The sequence below is a fragment of the Marmota monax genome, unplaced genomic scaffold (assembly GCF_021218885.2).
Source record: "Marmota monax isolate L192 unplaced genomic scaffold, Marmota_monax_Labrador192_F-V1.1 WCK01_AAM20220418_F8-fsc00293, whole genome shotgun sequence".
Taxonomy (NCBI): domain Eukaryota; kingdom Metazoa; phylum Chordata; class Mammalia; order Rodentia; family Sciuridae; genus Marmota; species Marmota monax.
The window spans coordinates 3,983-20,082 of record NW_026694586.1 but is presented as its reverse complement, the minus strand read 5'-3'; the positions used below and the strand labels follow the sequence as shown (position 1 = coordinate 20,082).

At 35.3% G+C, this 16,100-nt stretch overlaps 1 protein-coding gene across 1 annotated transcript in view; it reads left to right on the top strand.

The window, feature by feature from the left end:
* The window catches only part of Cntnap3c (contactin associated protein family member 3C), a gene marked incomplete at its 3' end in the record, with an annotated part of 109,051 nt that extends 93,218 nt beyond the window's left edge, over window positions 1-15,833 (top strand). Inside the window, exons 7-9 of the mRNA XM_046421455.2 lie at window positions 237-380; window positions 11,390-11,651; window positions 15,688-15,833. Of these exons, the coding sequence (XP_046277411.1) occupies window positions 237-380; window positions 11,390-11,651; window positions 15,688-15,833 (552 nt within the window). The remainder of the gene's footprint in view (window positions 1-236; window positions 381-11,389; window positions 11,652-15,687) is intronic.
* Window positions 15,834-16,100: the final 267 nt, after the last annotated feature.

The window sequence follows — 16,100 nt, the reverse complement described above, 5'->3', positions numbered from 1 at the left end:
AGATACAAAATTCTCATCTAAAAATGATGACAAGAATCATATGACTAGAGAATTGAGTCTCTCTATAATAAAGACAATGATAAATCTGCATTTTAAAATTTTATTTGTAATTAATATGACAATATAATATACAAAGCAAATTTGAAGACAATTGTATTTGTAGATCATTAATGTTTTGAGCAGATAATCAGAAAATAATTAAATAATATTATTTATATCATTTTATTCTTTCTAAGATCAGCTTTGGAGGGATTCCTGGACTTGGAAAATCAGTGGTGTTCCCACATAAAAGCTTCAATGGGTGTTTTGAAAATCTCTTTTATAATGGAGTGGATATCATTGATTTGTCCAAGAAACACAAACCAGAGATACTCATCATGGTAAGAAAGTCCAAATGTGTGCTTTAGTAGAGAAAAGAGGTGCAATTTGTTTTGTTGATTCCGTTTTAAAATATATTTCTTCTAAAGGTACAAATCATACATATTTTTTGTTTATGTTTGATATAATTTTTCTATATATATGAAATGGATACATAATGTTACAAAATAATGAAATGAGATTATGTAACAGTTTTTAATACACTTTTTGTGGTAATAAGAATACTTAACATGAGATCCACTTTCTTAAGAAATTCTTAAGTGTGCAATAACGTATTAACTATAGGCAGATCGCTAGAATTTATTTATCTTCCTTAACTGAAACTTACATGAGTTATGTGGCAAATCCCCATTTTCCTCTGCTCTTATTCCCTGGTAACTACCATTATATTCTCTGCTTCTCTGAGTTTGACTGTTTTATATATCCCATTTAAGTGGAATCATGCAGTATATGTCCTTCTGCAAATGGCTTATTTCTCTTAGCATAATGTTCTCCTGGTTCATCTATATATATATATATATATATATATATATATATATATATTGCTGCATATGCAGGATTTCCTTTTAAAAGTTGAATAATATTCCACTTTGTGTGTGTTTTCTATATCCACTCATCCTCTGACGGATGTTTATATTGTTTCTACATTTGGGCTATTGTGAATAATGGTATAGTAAACATGGGAGTGAAAAATATTTTTGAGATCTTCATTTCAAATCTTTCAAATAAATACCCAGAAATGGGATTGCTGGATCATTTGGTAGTTGTAGTCTTCACCTTTTGAGGAACCTCCACTTGACTTTCCCTAGTGACTGCATCATTTTATATTCCCACCAACATACTTGTTTTGCTGTTGAGTTTCTGGAGTTCCTTGTATGTTTTGGAAGTTAATCATTTGTCAGATATACGGTGGGTAAACCTTTTCCTCCACAGGTTACCTTTTCACTCCTGGTTGTTTCCTTTGTTCTACAGTACTGTTTTTAGTTTGAGGTACTCCCACTTGTCTATTTTTGCTTATATTATTGTATTTCTAGTGTCATAACCAAGAAATAATTGCCAAGGCCATGTCATAAAGCTTTCCCCTGTTTTGTCTTATGGTTTTGCAGTTCTTGGTCTTACATTTACTGTGCCTTTAATCTATTTTGAGTAGAGTTTTGCTTATGGTGCCCAACAGAGTCCAATATACAGTTTTCCCCGCACCAATTATTGCAGAGACCATCCTTTCCCTGTGATATATTCTGGGCACTCTTGTGGAACATCGGTTGCCTGTATATGTGTGGATTTATTTTTGGTTTTTATTCTGTTTCTTATGTTGATATGTTTATCTTCATGCTCATACCATTATCTTTCAATTACTGTAACTTTAAAATATATATTGAAAACAAAATATATGATGTCTCCAGCTCTCTTCTTTTTTTCCTCAAGATTGCTTTGGCTATATAGGATCTTCTATGGTTCTATATGAAATTTAGGGCTATTTTCTATTTCAATAAAAATGCCATAGGGATTTTGGTAATGAATGGATTGACTCTGTATATTACTTTGTATAGTATTGCCATTTTAACAGTACTATTGTACCGTTCATGAACATGACATGTTTCTCTGTCTTATTTATTTTATCTTTGTTTTGGAGTTTTCTATATACTCCAAGTTTTCATGTTTTCTTACCTGCTTAGTTAAGTTTATCCTCAGTGTTTTATTCTTCTTGATGGTACTGTAAATGAGAGTGCTTTCTTAATTTCTCTGTTTGTCAGCTTTCTGTCACTGTGACAATATACTTGTGATTATCAATTTATAAGGAAGAAAGGTTTATTTTGGCTCATAGTTTCATAGGTTTCATTCTATGGTCACTGGACCATAGAGAGAACCAGGCTTGTAACACATGAGCCTTGAGGGAGCATTAGGACTCCAGCTTCTTCTTTTTGCTCTCTTTGCTTCCTAGCTGCCATGAGGTGAATAGGCCTCCTTGGTCATATGCTTTCACCATGATATACTTTCTCACAATAGGCCCAAAGCAGCAGAGTCAAACAACCCATAGACTGAAATCTCTGAAACTGTGAGCCAAAATAAATCTTCCCTTCTTATGAGTTGATTGGTATTCTGTCACACTTAGTCAGAAAGCTGACTAACACAGAAACACAACAGATTTGTTTTTTTGTGTTGATATTTTTTATCCTACAACTTCATTACTTTTTCTCATTAATTATAGTTTTTTAAAATATTTTTATTATTGATGAGCCTTTCTTTCTTCCTTCCTTCCTTTCTTCCTTTCTTCCTTTCGTGCTGAGAATCCAGTGCCTCATACATGCTAGGCAAGTGCTCTACCACTGAGCCACAACCTCAGACCTAATTACAATTTTTTAAATATTTAGTATCTTTTCTAAGGTGTCACCTGCAAAAAGTGATAACTTTAACTCTTCCTTTCCAATTCAGGTGCTTTTTGTTTCTTTATCTTGCCTAATTGTTGACTCTGGTTTTTATTAAGATGTTGACTATAAATGGTAGGGCATTCTTGCTTTATTCTTCAAGGAAAAACTTTTATTTTTATTTTTTACCATTGAGCATATTAGCTGTAGGTTTTCTACATATGACTTTTATTATGTTGAGGTTATATCCTTCTATTCTTAATTGTTGGAGTTTTTAGCATGAAATGGTGTTGACTTTTCTCAAATGCCTTCTGTGCATCAATTGAAATAATCAAGTGATTTTTTAAATCCTTTGTTCTATTTATTTAGTCTATTACATTAATTTATTTTCATATATTGGCCCACCCTTACATCCCAAGAGTAAATCCCACTTAGTCATAATGTGTTATTCCTTTAATCATGTTGTTGAATTCAGTTCTCTTATATTTTGTTGTATATTTTTTTCTGTGTTCATCAGAAGTATTATTTTGTGGTTTTGCTTTGTAAATCATCTATAATTTTGGTTGTAGGGGTGTTGCTGGTCTCTGCATGAGTTTGGAAATGTTCTCTTCTATGTTTTTAAAAGAGTTTGAGAAGAATTGGCTTCAATTCTTTAAATATTTCTTTGGTGGGATATTTTAATCATCATTTCAGGATTCTTACTATTCTAGTTACAGATCTATTGAGATTGCCTCTTTCTTCATCACTTGTTATTTTTTTAAAAATATTTATTTTTTAGTTGTACACAATGCCTTTATCTTTATTTGTTTTTATGTAGTGCTGAGGCTCGAACCCAGGGCCTCACGTGTGCTAGGCAAGTGCTCTACCACTGAGCCACAACCCCAGCCCCTCATCACTTGTTATTAATAGGTTATACCTTTGTGGAAATTTATGCATTTCTTCTATGTCATCACATTTGTTGGCATTTAATTGATCTTACAGTCTCTTAGTATCCTTTTAATTTGTGTGTTATCAGTTATAATGCCTTTTCTTTCATATCTGGTCTTATTTATTTCAGTTTTCCCTTTTATCTTGTGTAACTAAAACTGTGTGAATTTTCTCATTTTTTTTTTCAAAAATCCAACTAAATTTTATTAATTTTTCTATTCTTTCCTTCATTGATTTATCTTCTAACCTTTATAATTTTGTTTCTTTGATGAGGTGGGTGGGCTTTGTTTCTTTGCGTAGTTCTTTGAGTTATAAAGTTTGGTTTTTGTTTTATATCTTCCTTCATTTTCAGAGTGGGCATGAATTATTATGTTCTATTCCATAAATTGTGACATGGAGTGTTCTCATGTTCATTTGTCTCGTGGTATTTTCTAATTCCTTTTTCTTTCTTTTTTTAAAAAAAATTGTAGTTGTAGATGGACAGCATGCCTTTACTTTATTTGTTTATCTTTATGTGGTGCTGAGGATTGAACTCAGTGCCTCACACATGCTAGGCAAGTGCTCTGTCACTGAGCTACAGTCCCAGCCCTAATTCCTTTTTCAATGTATGCTTTGATGCACTGAATTATTCCAGAGACCTTTTATTACCAGGAGTGGCAGCACATGTTTTTAATTCTAATTCCTGAGGAGACTGAGGCAGGAGGATCAGAAGATCAAGGTCTGCTTGGGAAATTTAGCAAAATTTCCCAAAATAAAAATAAAATTGGGGAAAAAAAAAAAAGAAACAGTGGGGACGTAGCTTAGTGGTAAAGTGCATGCCTGCATGCCTTACATATATGGTGCCCTGGATTCAGACCCCAATACCAAAAACAAACAAAGGAACAAATAGAAAAAGGCATAGTGTTTAATTTTTACATATTTGTGAATTTTCCAGTTTTCCTTCACCTGTTGAATTCCAGTTTATTCCATAGTGATCAGAAAAGAACTTTTTAATGAGTTTAAATTTGTTATGACTTGTTTTGTGACCTAGTATGTGATCTGTCCTAGAGAAAGTTTCATATGTGTTTGAGAAGAATGTGTATTCTGCTATTGAGTAGAATTTGCTGTGTATACAATTTGGTCTACATTGTTGTTCAAATATACTGTTTCTTTTTTGATTTTCTGTGGTGATGGTTCTATCCAGTTTTGGAAGTTGGGCATTGAAATATCCTACTATATTGAATTGCTTCAGTTGTGTCAATGTTTGCTTTATATATTTAGGTTCTCTGATGTTAGTACATTTATTTTTATAATTATCGTATCTTACTGGTGAATGGACACTTTTATTATTCTTTGATGTTATTCAAGTTTTATCTCTGGTAATACCTTTTGACTCAAAATCTATTTTGGTTGATATATATTTAGCCACCCATGCTGTATTTTGGTTATAACTTGCATGGAATATTTTGTTGCATTACTTAACTCAGACTGTATCTGTTCTTATTTGTAAACCTGAGTCTCTTGTAGAAACACATATTTGGATCTTGATTTTTCATCTGTTCAATCACTCTTGTGTCTTTTGGTTGAGGAATTTAATTTATTCATAGTAAAGCAATCATTAATGATGGAGGTGAATATTTTTGCTTATAGCATTTCTAACACTAAATGTGTGTGATATCTTTCCTTCTGATGCCAAATTTATGTTACCTTTTCTAACACCAGTTCTCCAATTCTTGGACACCAGCTGTGTGTCCTACAATTCAGAGCAATTCTGGTACTTGGTACTCCAAATTAGTGTCATACTCCATACTCTTAAGGAATCAGTCTTACAAGACTGTCCTTTCTTAAAATGACTTTTGCAAGTACCCGGTCTCTGGGTTACCCATACTTTTGTCAAAGTTGCCTACAAAGTCATCACAGTTCCCCCAGTTCAGGTTCACTAATCTGCAAGAATAGCTCACAAAACTCTGGAAAACACTTTACTTGCTATCACTAGTTTATTTTAAAAGTTACTTACTAATAAGCAGCCAGATGAGGTACTTAGGATAAATTATGGAAGAGTTCTAAACATAAGAGCTTTTGACATCATGGTTTAGGACACACTACATTCCTGACATTCCTGACACATGGATACTTGCATGCTCTCCAAACCCTTTGTTTAGTGATTTTTATGGATTTTTAAAAAATATTTATTTTTTAATTGAAGTTAGACACAATACCTTTATTTAATTTATTTATTTTTATGTGGTGGTGAGGATCGAACCCAGGGCCTCGCATATGCTAGGCGAGCACTCTACCGCTGAGCCACAACCCCAGCTCCTTTTTGGATGTTTTTTGACATTGATAGATAGAGTAAGCCAATAGCTCTTGGACTAATTTCAACCTTCATCTTTTCTTGCCTTCCTGGACCTCAAGTTATGCAGTGGAAATTTCCATGCCTCTAATGATTCCTTGGTCTTCCTGGCAACTAGCTCCGATCTTGCAGGTACATAGGAGTAGCACTGAGTTACCAGACTTCTCTTGAGTGTACAGAAGGCACTTAGAGCTCAAGGATTATAGGAGCTATATATCGGGAACCATACCAAATGTTTAATTTTTATTGTATCACAGAAAGAGATTACTAGCATTTTGTTAAAGGTTTGCTACCTATCTTATATGTCTTTTGTCCTTGTTTTCCTTTTATACTGTCTTCCTTTTTTTAAATTATTTTTATGGTGAGATGCTTTGATTTCTTTATTTTCCATACCTTCATTGTGATTACAATTAGAATTAACTAAAATATTGTATAGTTATAACAGTCTACTTCAGCTAATCAACCTCAATTGCATATAAAAACTACATTATTAATTTTCTCCATAGACTTTATATTATTAATATCAAAATTTACATCATTTTGCATTGTGTAATCATGAACATATTTTATATAATTGTTTTAAAAATTTTTGTCTTTAACTTTTATACTAGAATTGAAAAAGCAATTTCCACAGTACTGTTACAATGTTACATTATTCTGTACTTATTTATGTATTTACCTTTAGCAGCAAGTTTTATACTTCCATATGCATTGATGGTGCTTCTTAGCTTTTTTTTTTTTTCCAACTTGAAGAATTCTCTTTTTTAACATTTCTTGTAAGATTGATCTTGTAATAATAGACTTTTTCAGGTTTGTTTGGGTATATCTTTATGTCTCTTCGATTTTAAAGGACAGTTTTACCAAGTATTGTATTCTTGGTTGGCAGTTTTTACCTTTCTGCATTTTGAAATATTCCACTGCCTTTCAAAGTTTCTGCTGAAAAACCCAGTGACTGTCTTGGGGAAGTTCTCTTCTATGTGACGTGTCCCTTTTCATTGGCTGATCTCACAATTCTCTTTGTGTCTGACTTTTCACAATTTGATTGTAATGTCTCTCACTGTGGAATTGTTTTGTTCCTCTTATTTGGATTTCCTAAATGTAGATATTCCTTTTTTTTTCCAAATTTCAGAAGTTTTTTTTCCATTATTTTTTTGAGTAAGTTTTTGTCTTTGTCTTTTCTTTCTTGGACATTCATAATTGTAAATATTGGTTTATTCAATGGTGTCCTATAAGCCACCGAGATTTTTCTTTATTCTTTTTCACTTTTTTTTTCCTATTATGCCATTGACTGGCTTATATCAAATGACCTGTCTTCAAATCCAGTGATTCTTCTGCTTGATCTAATATGATGTTTTGATGTAGATTGAATTTTTCTATTGAATTTTTTCATTTCAGTTACTGTTTTCTTTCAGGTCAAGAGTTCTTTTGGCTCATATGAATCTTTGCTAAAATTTCATTTTGTTCATGCATTTGTCTCCCAAGTTCATTTTGAACACTGCCAGGAAATTCATATGTTATGTGTCGGTAAAATTGGGGTCTTGGAGTTTTATCTTGTTCCTTTTGGACAGGCATGTTTTCCTAATTGTTCATTTTCCTTGTCTCTTAGTGTCAGTACCTGAACATTAGAACAAACAACCATCTTTTCCAGTCTTCATGAACAAGATTTGTATACAACAAGATCCTCAGTAGGAAGCCCTGCCAGGGACCTTTCAAACTCTCTGTATATGTGTCTTTGCTGGATTTATTTGCGTAAACTGCCAGTTAGGAGATTTGCCTGTTTCTTTTATCTTTCTTTCTTTAATTCACAATCTTTTGATGCTTCTATTTTCTGTCTGTGGTATCACTAGTTTTCTGATGCAGCAGCACACCAGGACTCCTTTGAGTTCTCAGAGGCACACAGACATCTAGATTATACCAGGTCTCATGAATGCTCTGAAAATGGTAAGACTGAAGCCAGTTCTGATATTTGGCATATGTTTCTTTCTCCTCTCTTCTTCCCAGAGATAAGCCAGACTCTGGGATTCTCAATGATTATTTTGTGCTGACCAGGAGAAGGGCTCTGGCAGATGACTGCATAGTAGTCCAACCTTTGCCTTTATTCTCAGTGGCCCGCATGCATCTAGAATATGCTGGGTCCCATCAGTGCTCTTAGACAGGTGAGATAAAGTCAGTCCCTTATACAGCCTCTGAAAATTTTGGAACATTGCATACTTGATCCAGCTCTTTCCTTCCAAAGAGAAGCTGAGATTTTGTGATTTCTTTACCCACTTTATCATACAATGAAGACAGCTTATGATAATTACTTACATGATAGTCTAATCTGCCACCTTTTCCCCCAATAGCTAACAGGTATCTAAAAAATGTGCCAGGTCCAATCAGTGCTCCAGGAGAAAATAAGCCAGTCTCTCTGGCAGCCCCTGAAAAAGTTGGAAACTTACACATACAGTCCAATCCTTTTTCTCTTCAGGAACTGGAATTTGGTAGTTTTTAACCTTCTTCTTTTTCTGCTCTACTGAAGTTGAGAGTCTATAGCAGGTGCTTGCTTGCTCGTCCAAGCTGCCACCTTTGTTCTCAATGTCTCCTAGATTTCCACAGCATGCCAGCTTCTAACTTGCTTCAAGATAGGTGAGAAGGAACCAGTCTGTTGGGCAGAAGCCTATCCCTGGAAAATTTGGAATGTTGTACACAAAATCCATCTCTTTCCCTCCCCATGAAGAACCTGGGATTTGGGGGTTTCAGCAGTGCACTCTGTGCTGAGCCCTGGGGAGGTACCATAAGGAGTACCTGCTTGATAGATATCTTCCGTACTGCTCTTTTTGTTCTCATCCAGGGTCCCTTCTTTTCAGGGTTCAGATTCAGGTAAGAAGTAAACCAGTCCCTTGGGAAACCCTCAGGAAAGTCAGAAAATTGGACTTGGATGTACAGATCAGACCCTTCCTTCCTCCCTGGGAAGAAGCTAAGTGCTGCAGGTTCCTAGCGGTCGTTTGGCACTGTGTTGGGAAAGGGATTATGTTGTGAGGGTTTTATGGATTTTGCTGCCAGCTTCAATGTAGTTAGCTTCATGCTTCTCTCGTGAGAAATCTGGTTTTTGATTTTTCACAAAGGGAGTCTATCTCTGTGTCTTTGCATCTTTGTGTCTTGGGGAGGCAGGAAGGAAAGGCCAGAACTTCCCATACCATTTCTCTGAGGTCACCTCCCAGTTTTTCTTTCTGCTTAGCTTTTTTTGCTTTCCTTCTGCCTTCTCCCTGCAGAGCTGCATTTCCTCCCAACACTGTCATGTTACTGGGCTAGTTTACCTGCCTTATTGCATCCAGCACGATCAAATCCCAGGTAGATCTGTCACAGGCTCATATTCACACACATGTTTATTAATACTTACCAATCTGAATTTGGCAGTATTTACAAATATGTTTCTCTGCATCTTTTGACTCAGTAACACATTTTGGGAAATTTTCTTGAGTTACAAGATATAGTTCCATTTTATAATGGTTATGTAATATTCCATTATGAAACTGCTTCATTATTTTCTTCTTTTTCCTATTGAGGGTAGTTATCTTATTTCTACTTTTTCCCACTACAAATATTTGCACATGTTTTCAGATACTGAGGCTTTTATTTTGATGGGATAAAGTTTCTAGAGTAGAATTTCATAGCCAAAAGATTTCTCATAGTTTTAAGTTTGAATAAATGTCACATTGCTTTCCTCATATTGTAAGAATATAATTTACCCACAGAATGTGACAATGCTTACCAATCATGTCCCAGCCAGCCATGTGTGTTAAGCACCATTTAGACTTTGCCAGCTCAGTGGAGTGAAGGAATGTCTCTTTCCTAGTTCATGCTTATCTGATTATTGGCAAATTAATCTTTGGGCATATTTATTCTCCATTTGGATTAGCTTTTCTGATCATTGTTCATTTTTATTTTTTAAGTTTTTTTACATTTTCTTCTCAGAGGATTATATTTGATAGATAACCTTACTTTTCAGATTTATCAATTTTCCATTTAATATTTTAGGATACACTGAGTGTATATATATATATATATATATATATATATATATATATATATATATATATATATATAGTGCGTGTGTGTGTGTGTATTTATTTATTTATGGTCAATATACCTGTGTATTTCTTCATAGCATTGGAGTGTTCTGTCTTTGGTATGCTTCTAAAATGACAGAATCTATATAGTCTCATGGATTTTATTGCAAAATTTTAAATTAGATATCTTTATTTAAAGTCTTTGGTTAACTGAAATGTATTCTTTATGTGATATAAGATATAGACACATTTTTATATTATACCTCTGGATACCCATTTGTTCCTGTGCTGCTTGCTAATACAACTTTCTCCACAATGAGTTGAATCGTAATCTTCAGAACATACTAACTGTGCATATGTTCTCTTTTTGTGGCTTAATTATTCTGTACATTAGTTTGTCTAATTGTCTATACCAGTGCCACATTGACTAAATCTGGTGATTTGGTAGTATGTTTTGGTATCTGGTAAGTTTTATCTAACTGTTTTTCTTTGAATGATACATTTTGGAGAGGAAGGGCAATTTTGAGACATGTATTCTTCCATGTGAAATTTGTGAAAATATATGTAATTCCAGGGGAAAAACTCTTCTTGTTTTTATTTTATTTGAATTAAATTTTTTATTCTGAAACACTCTGAATAAAAATAAATTTGGTCCTTAGAACAAGAGAGATAATCCAGAGATTAAAAACCCCCTCTAAAACATAAATACATGAAACAAAAGCATCTTATAAGACAGATCATACCTCAGCTGGAGCAACTAAGTGGCAATGTGGCCTAAGGGTCTGTGAATGCTTCTGAGAGGAGGCCAGCATGCCTCTTGGGACATCTGACCTATCAACTTTTTCTCAAGATAAATAGAAGCACATGTCCTACGTGAGATGTAGAACCTGTGGTCGGAGTGACCCCATTATTAGCATATTTATAGAATCAGTACAAGAAAGGAACTGTTCTTGGAGTAGGTGATCCTCAATGCCATCTTCCCATTGGGTAAGGTTATCTGGACAACTCAGGGAAGGAAAGTTGACTCATCTATTATCCCAGTTCAGCATAGGGATGGAGTGAATGTGGCTTGAGACTCTCTTATAGATGCGGAAGAAACAGGGAGGATGGAATTTTCCTAAGATTCAGACTGAGGAATAGGTTCAGTTATAACAGTGCCTTGATTTGAAGGACCTATCTCGGAAATATCATGGATTTTTGATGGGATAGCCTAATTTTTAAAGTCTGAATGTGTTAGAAGATGTATCAGAAGCTTTAAATCTTGGAAAGTAAATTGTTAATGTATTGCAAGTGCCACCACCACACCTTCCTAATATCCTCCTTTACTGTATTCACAGGGAAATGTGTCCTTCTCCTGTTCACATCCTCAAACTGTCCCTGTGACTTTTCTGAGCTCAAGGAGTTATTTGGCTCTGCCTCATCCCACTGGAGAGAACTCAATAGCTGTCACTTTCCAATTTCGAACATGGAACCGAGCGGGGCTGTTGCTGAAAAGTCAGTTTCTACACTGGTCAGGGGCTCTTGTCCTTGTTCTTAGTGATGGAAAACTCAAGCTGAGCCTCTGCCCACCTGGCCAGCCAGTGAGAGCCGTCATAGCAGGTGAGACATCACAGTGCCTTTGTATAGCCATCAACATCCTTACCCATAAGCCTGAGAGCAGTCATTTTTGAATGAATAAAAAATTGAGACAATGAGATATTCATAATCTCAGTAGAACTAACTACAGATTCTATTTTCCTTTTTAAATGGGAAACTCTACGTTGCTCATGGGTGAGTCAATGTGACATAAGTCTGTTTACATGAAAGTATAGTTGTTACAGAGTTTAAACTGTGACTTTTATTATCTTAATTTGAGGGTTGGCAATCAGAGGTAAACTTGAAACACTAGAAAACATTAGCCTGATCCTAGATAGTCTTGAGAAAATGGTTGGATCTCTTTTAACTGTCTTTCACACCCACACACTCTCTGATTATCAAAATACAGACAGTCTGGGACTTAGAATAGTTTGACATAATATTTTTCAACTTTACAGTGGTGAAAAACCCATATTCATTTCATAGAAATCATGCTTTGAACTTATAATTTTGACCTCCCTTGCCAGTCAGGTATATGGCAGATGCTCTCTCAGTGCTGGCAGCAGCAGCCAGCCATGTTACCTAGGGAGTCTTGTTATCACAGAGGCCAACAACCAACACTGTGCAGTGTTCTGTGAGGCCAGTGGGTTTTTTGGATACAGGCATTTGATAAATTAAATGAGATATTCAACACTTTATTATAAAAATGGGTTTTATCTTATTTTTTTCAAGTATAAGCTAAAGTATGTTCTTAGCATGCTTAACATAGGCCAGTGTAAGTTATGATGTTTTGTAGGTTAATTAGGTTTGTTAAAAGAATTTTTGGCTGTGATATTTTCAACTTAAGATGGGTTTATTGGGAGGTAATTCCATAGTAATTTGAGGAGTGTCTATAATTTAAGTTATATTTTTTCCCCTTCTGTCAGAGCAGCTACCTTGGGTAGAGGCTACATGTTTTGGAGTAAAACTCCTATAACTTGTAGAGAATATCATCTTTGAACATTAGGGACCATTTTGCATATGAGAATTAATGATGGTTTAAACTCAGCTGGAGCTGAGAATATGTCACTCCATGAATGTTGAATATGGAAGGGATATTTTGCTTAGGGTCTGAAAAGCTGGGAGTGAAAATAAAATTTTTCTTTCTTTTTATAAACCAAAATTATTGACCACCAGCATACTGAATTTCCTTGTGAGCTGAACTGAGAGCATTAATTCAGTTAGTGACCCGAATCCTGGTTTGTTTAGCATTACAATCTGTATGCAATAGTAGCTGGAACTGTTTATATTTTTTACATGGAGATATAGGTTACCCCCATATGTATATATGTATACACACACACACACACACACACATTAATTGAACTTTTTTTTGTTAGCCAGAACCCTTTTTCTTTTCTTTTCTTTTCTTTCTTTTTTTTTTTCTGTGTGTGGGGTGTCAGAGACTGTGAACCCAGGGCCTTGCACATACCATACCACAATTTTTAAGTTAGAATTATTACATGGAAAGACCACAAGAGCACCCCCCCCCATTTTGGTTTGTTCTCCTAGTTCTAGGATTATGGAATTTCTTTCAGAATTCTGTTTCAGAGTTAATTTCATCAAATATGTTTTAGCATCTTAGCAAAATCCTCTATCTTCTTGTTTACAGATGTTCTCACTTTCTAGAGCAGGATCTATGACTTTTGGGGTCATGTTAGAAACATGACCTACATAAGAGAATTATGAGTCCCCAAAACCAAGTCACTAGTGGGAGATCAAGCAGAAGGAAAAAGCTGGTTTCTAGAGCATTTGCAGGAGTTGGATTTATGTGCTCATTTGGGCAAGGAATACTAAAATATAATAATTATATGTAAGACTGAACTTCAGCAGGAAGAAAGACCACATTTTATTTGGAGATTACATCTCCACTGGGCTACAAAATGACTTTTGATTCCTGCAGGTTGATTTTTATCCTTAAAAAGCTGTGACTAGTCTGTACCTTTATAATTTATTAGATACATTAGTTAACTATGGGACCTCCCTCAGGTGATAAGATTAGACTCAAGCAGGTTTCCTAGCATCCTAGAAATCAAGCATTCACTAATTTGTTGTTTTTAAGTGAATTAAACTTTTTCTCTGGGATCTTCTTATTTCTACAATACAATTCCTAAAGATCTCAATTAATCACTCTTCCCTTCAGGGAAGTGTGTATCTGCCCCCTGAAGTAACCTCTTGTCCATTAATGTCAGACTTGGTCAAGTGACACATTTTGGTAAATGGATTCTAAGTGGAAGTGACATTGACACTTTGCAGTAGGAGCTTTAAGAGCCATAGCAAAACTCTGCCAAGTATTTTCTTCTCTAAGACATGAAGAACTGCAGGCCATGCATTCATACTTGGTCTTAGGTGAAAAGATCAGGTGCCACAGAATGGATGAAGATCTGCTGCTTGGAACCACAGACAGATGAACCTTAGTTTGTTAGTCACTGACACATGGGTTGATTGCTGCCACAAAATACTCTAGTGGAAGCTAATAAAAATTGCACTGGGCAATGTCCTGGGATGCTTGCTGTTCACTGATTCATCTCCCACACGCCAGTGTGAATTTTCGTCATAAAGCCTTGTAATGGAGCCAGCAGGAGATAATTCCATCATGCTCAGTTGGTTGCCAGTCCATGACTCCACCACCCTCTGTTCCATCATCTTAAAGAAGATTAGATAGTTCATTTTAGGATGCAAGAGACTGCTTGAGCAAGAACTAATATTTGTATTTAAAAAATAAAACTATAGTTATAGGTGAATATACTGTAGCAAATTTGGAAAAGAGAAAATGTAAAAATGACATAAAATGAAAACATAGTTTTCTCATCCAAATATGTAATTTTTAAGAATACTTCTGCCAGCTGCCAGATGTGGTAGCCCAGGCCTGTAATCCCAGAAGCTTGGGAGGCTGAGGAAGGAGGATTACAATTTCAAAGCCATCCTCGGTAACTTATCAAGGCTGTAAGCAACTTAACAAGAATCTGTCTCAAAATAAAATATTTTTAAAAAGGGCTGGGGATGTTGCTCTGTGGTTCAGTGCCCCCAGGTTCAATCTCTGGTAACAACAAAAAAAGAATATATCTGCCAACTTTTTTTGCATGTTTATATAAAACTTAAACACATCCACATATACCACATACATTTTAATGTAATGCTTTTTTAGCTTTACATTTTATTTTTATGAATATCTGTGCCTAATTAGTGCCTAAATTAGTATTTTTGTGAATGTTTAATTTGTTTATTATACCTGAGCATATCATTTTGTTTAAATTGTCTACTAAGATTATAAAAATTAACAATACATGCATGTAAGAAACATTTTTAATTTGAAATCTTGGATAATATCTGTACTTCTCAGTAGCTAAAGATATTATTTAACTAGATGAGACTAAAATATGCCCTGTGTTCTGTCATTGGAAATGTTTTCTCATCACAGGATAGTTCAAGGTCAGTTGTGGAAAATGTATTCCACAAAAGCCCTAGATAGAAGAAAGTACTCCTGTCTCCTGGTGTAGAATGCAGGACTATCTGCTCTGTGTCTTTATCCCTTTTATTCTGATTTCTTTTTCTCCCCTTCCCCCATACTTATCTGACTCAAAGAGTGATGAGAAAGTGAAAAACAGTGCTGGCAATGGGTATATAAACCATAATATTCCCAAATGAACAGAATAATTTTTGTTAGAACATAATAAGAACCAGACAAACCAGTCCATAACCGGCCAACCAGAGACAAAGTCTCCCTCGAATCCCTAACCCAACTCAACAAGCCGCTATCCAAGCTGACATGGACAATCCCTTCCTCTTGAGCAGGCTACAGGCTCACCTAATCACCTTCTCAGGATCTCCTACCAAAGCTCAAATCATTCCTCAGCCTTTCCCTGTCTCCCTTTGAGATCTCACACAGAAAAACAGCCCAGGGCACTTGAGGTGGGATGTGGTGGTCTTTGACAAGCAGACTTGCCATTGTCTGCATCTGCTGTTTTCAGGCACTGGTCCTGTACTGGGGTCCCTTATAACCCACTTTGTTTACCTCCAGGTGATGGATTAAATGATGGTCAGTGGCATTCTGTGTCCTTATCTGCTAATGGGAATCATTTGAGCCTGAAGGTGGACAATGATGTATCCTCTGCTGCCCATTCGCAGCGTGGGCAGATTCATTCTGCTAATACCTATTATTTGGGGGTAAGTAAAAGGCACAGGATATATTAATCAAATCTTCTTTGTGTCTTCCACATTCCAAGGTGACTGGTATTGCTAAATGAAAACTGATATTTTAGAATGATTTTTCTCTTTCAGTGATAGTCAGTTGGGAATTTTGATGGACAAAGACAATAAATTGTAGCCTAAAATGCAAGTCTACTCATTGATCTTATTTAAATGTGCACTAATGTGATTGATTTTAAATAGAGCTTCCTCTTGGGAGTTGTTCTCAACTACAGCTGCACGTGG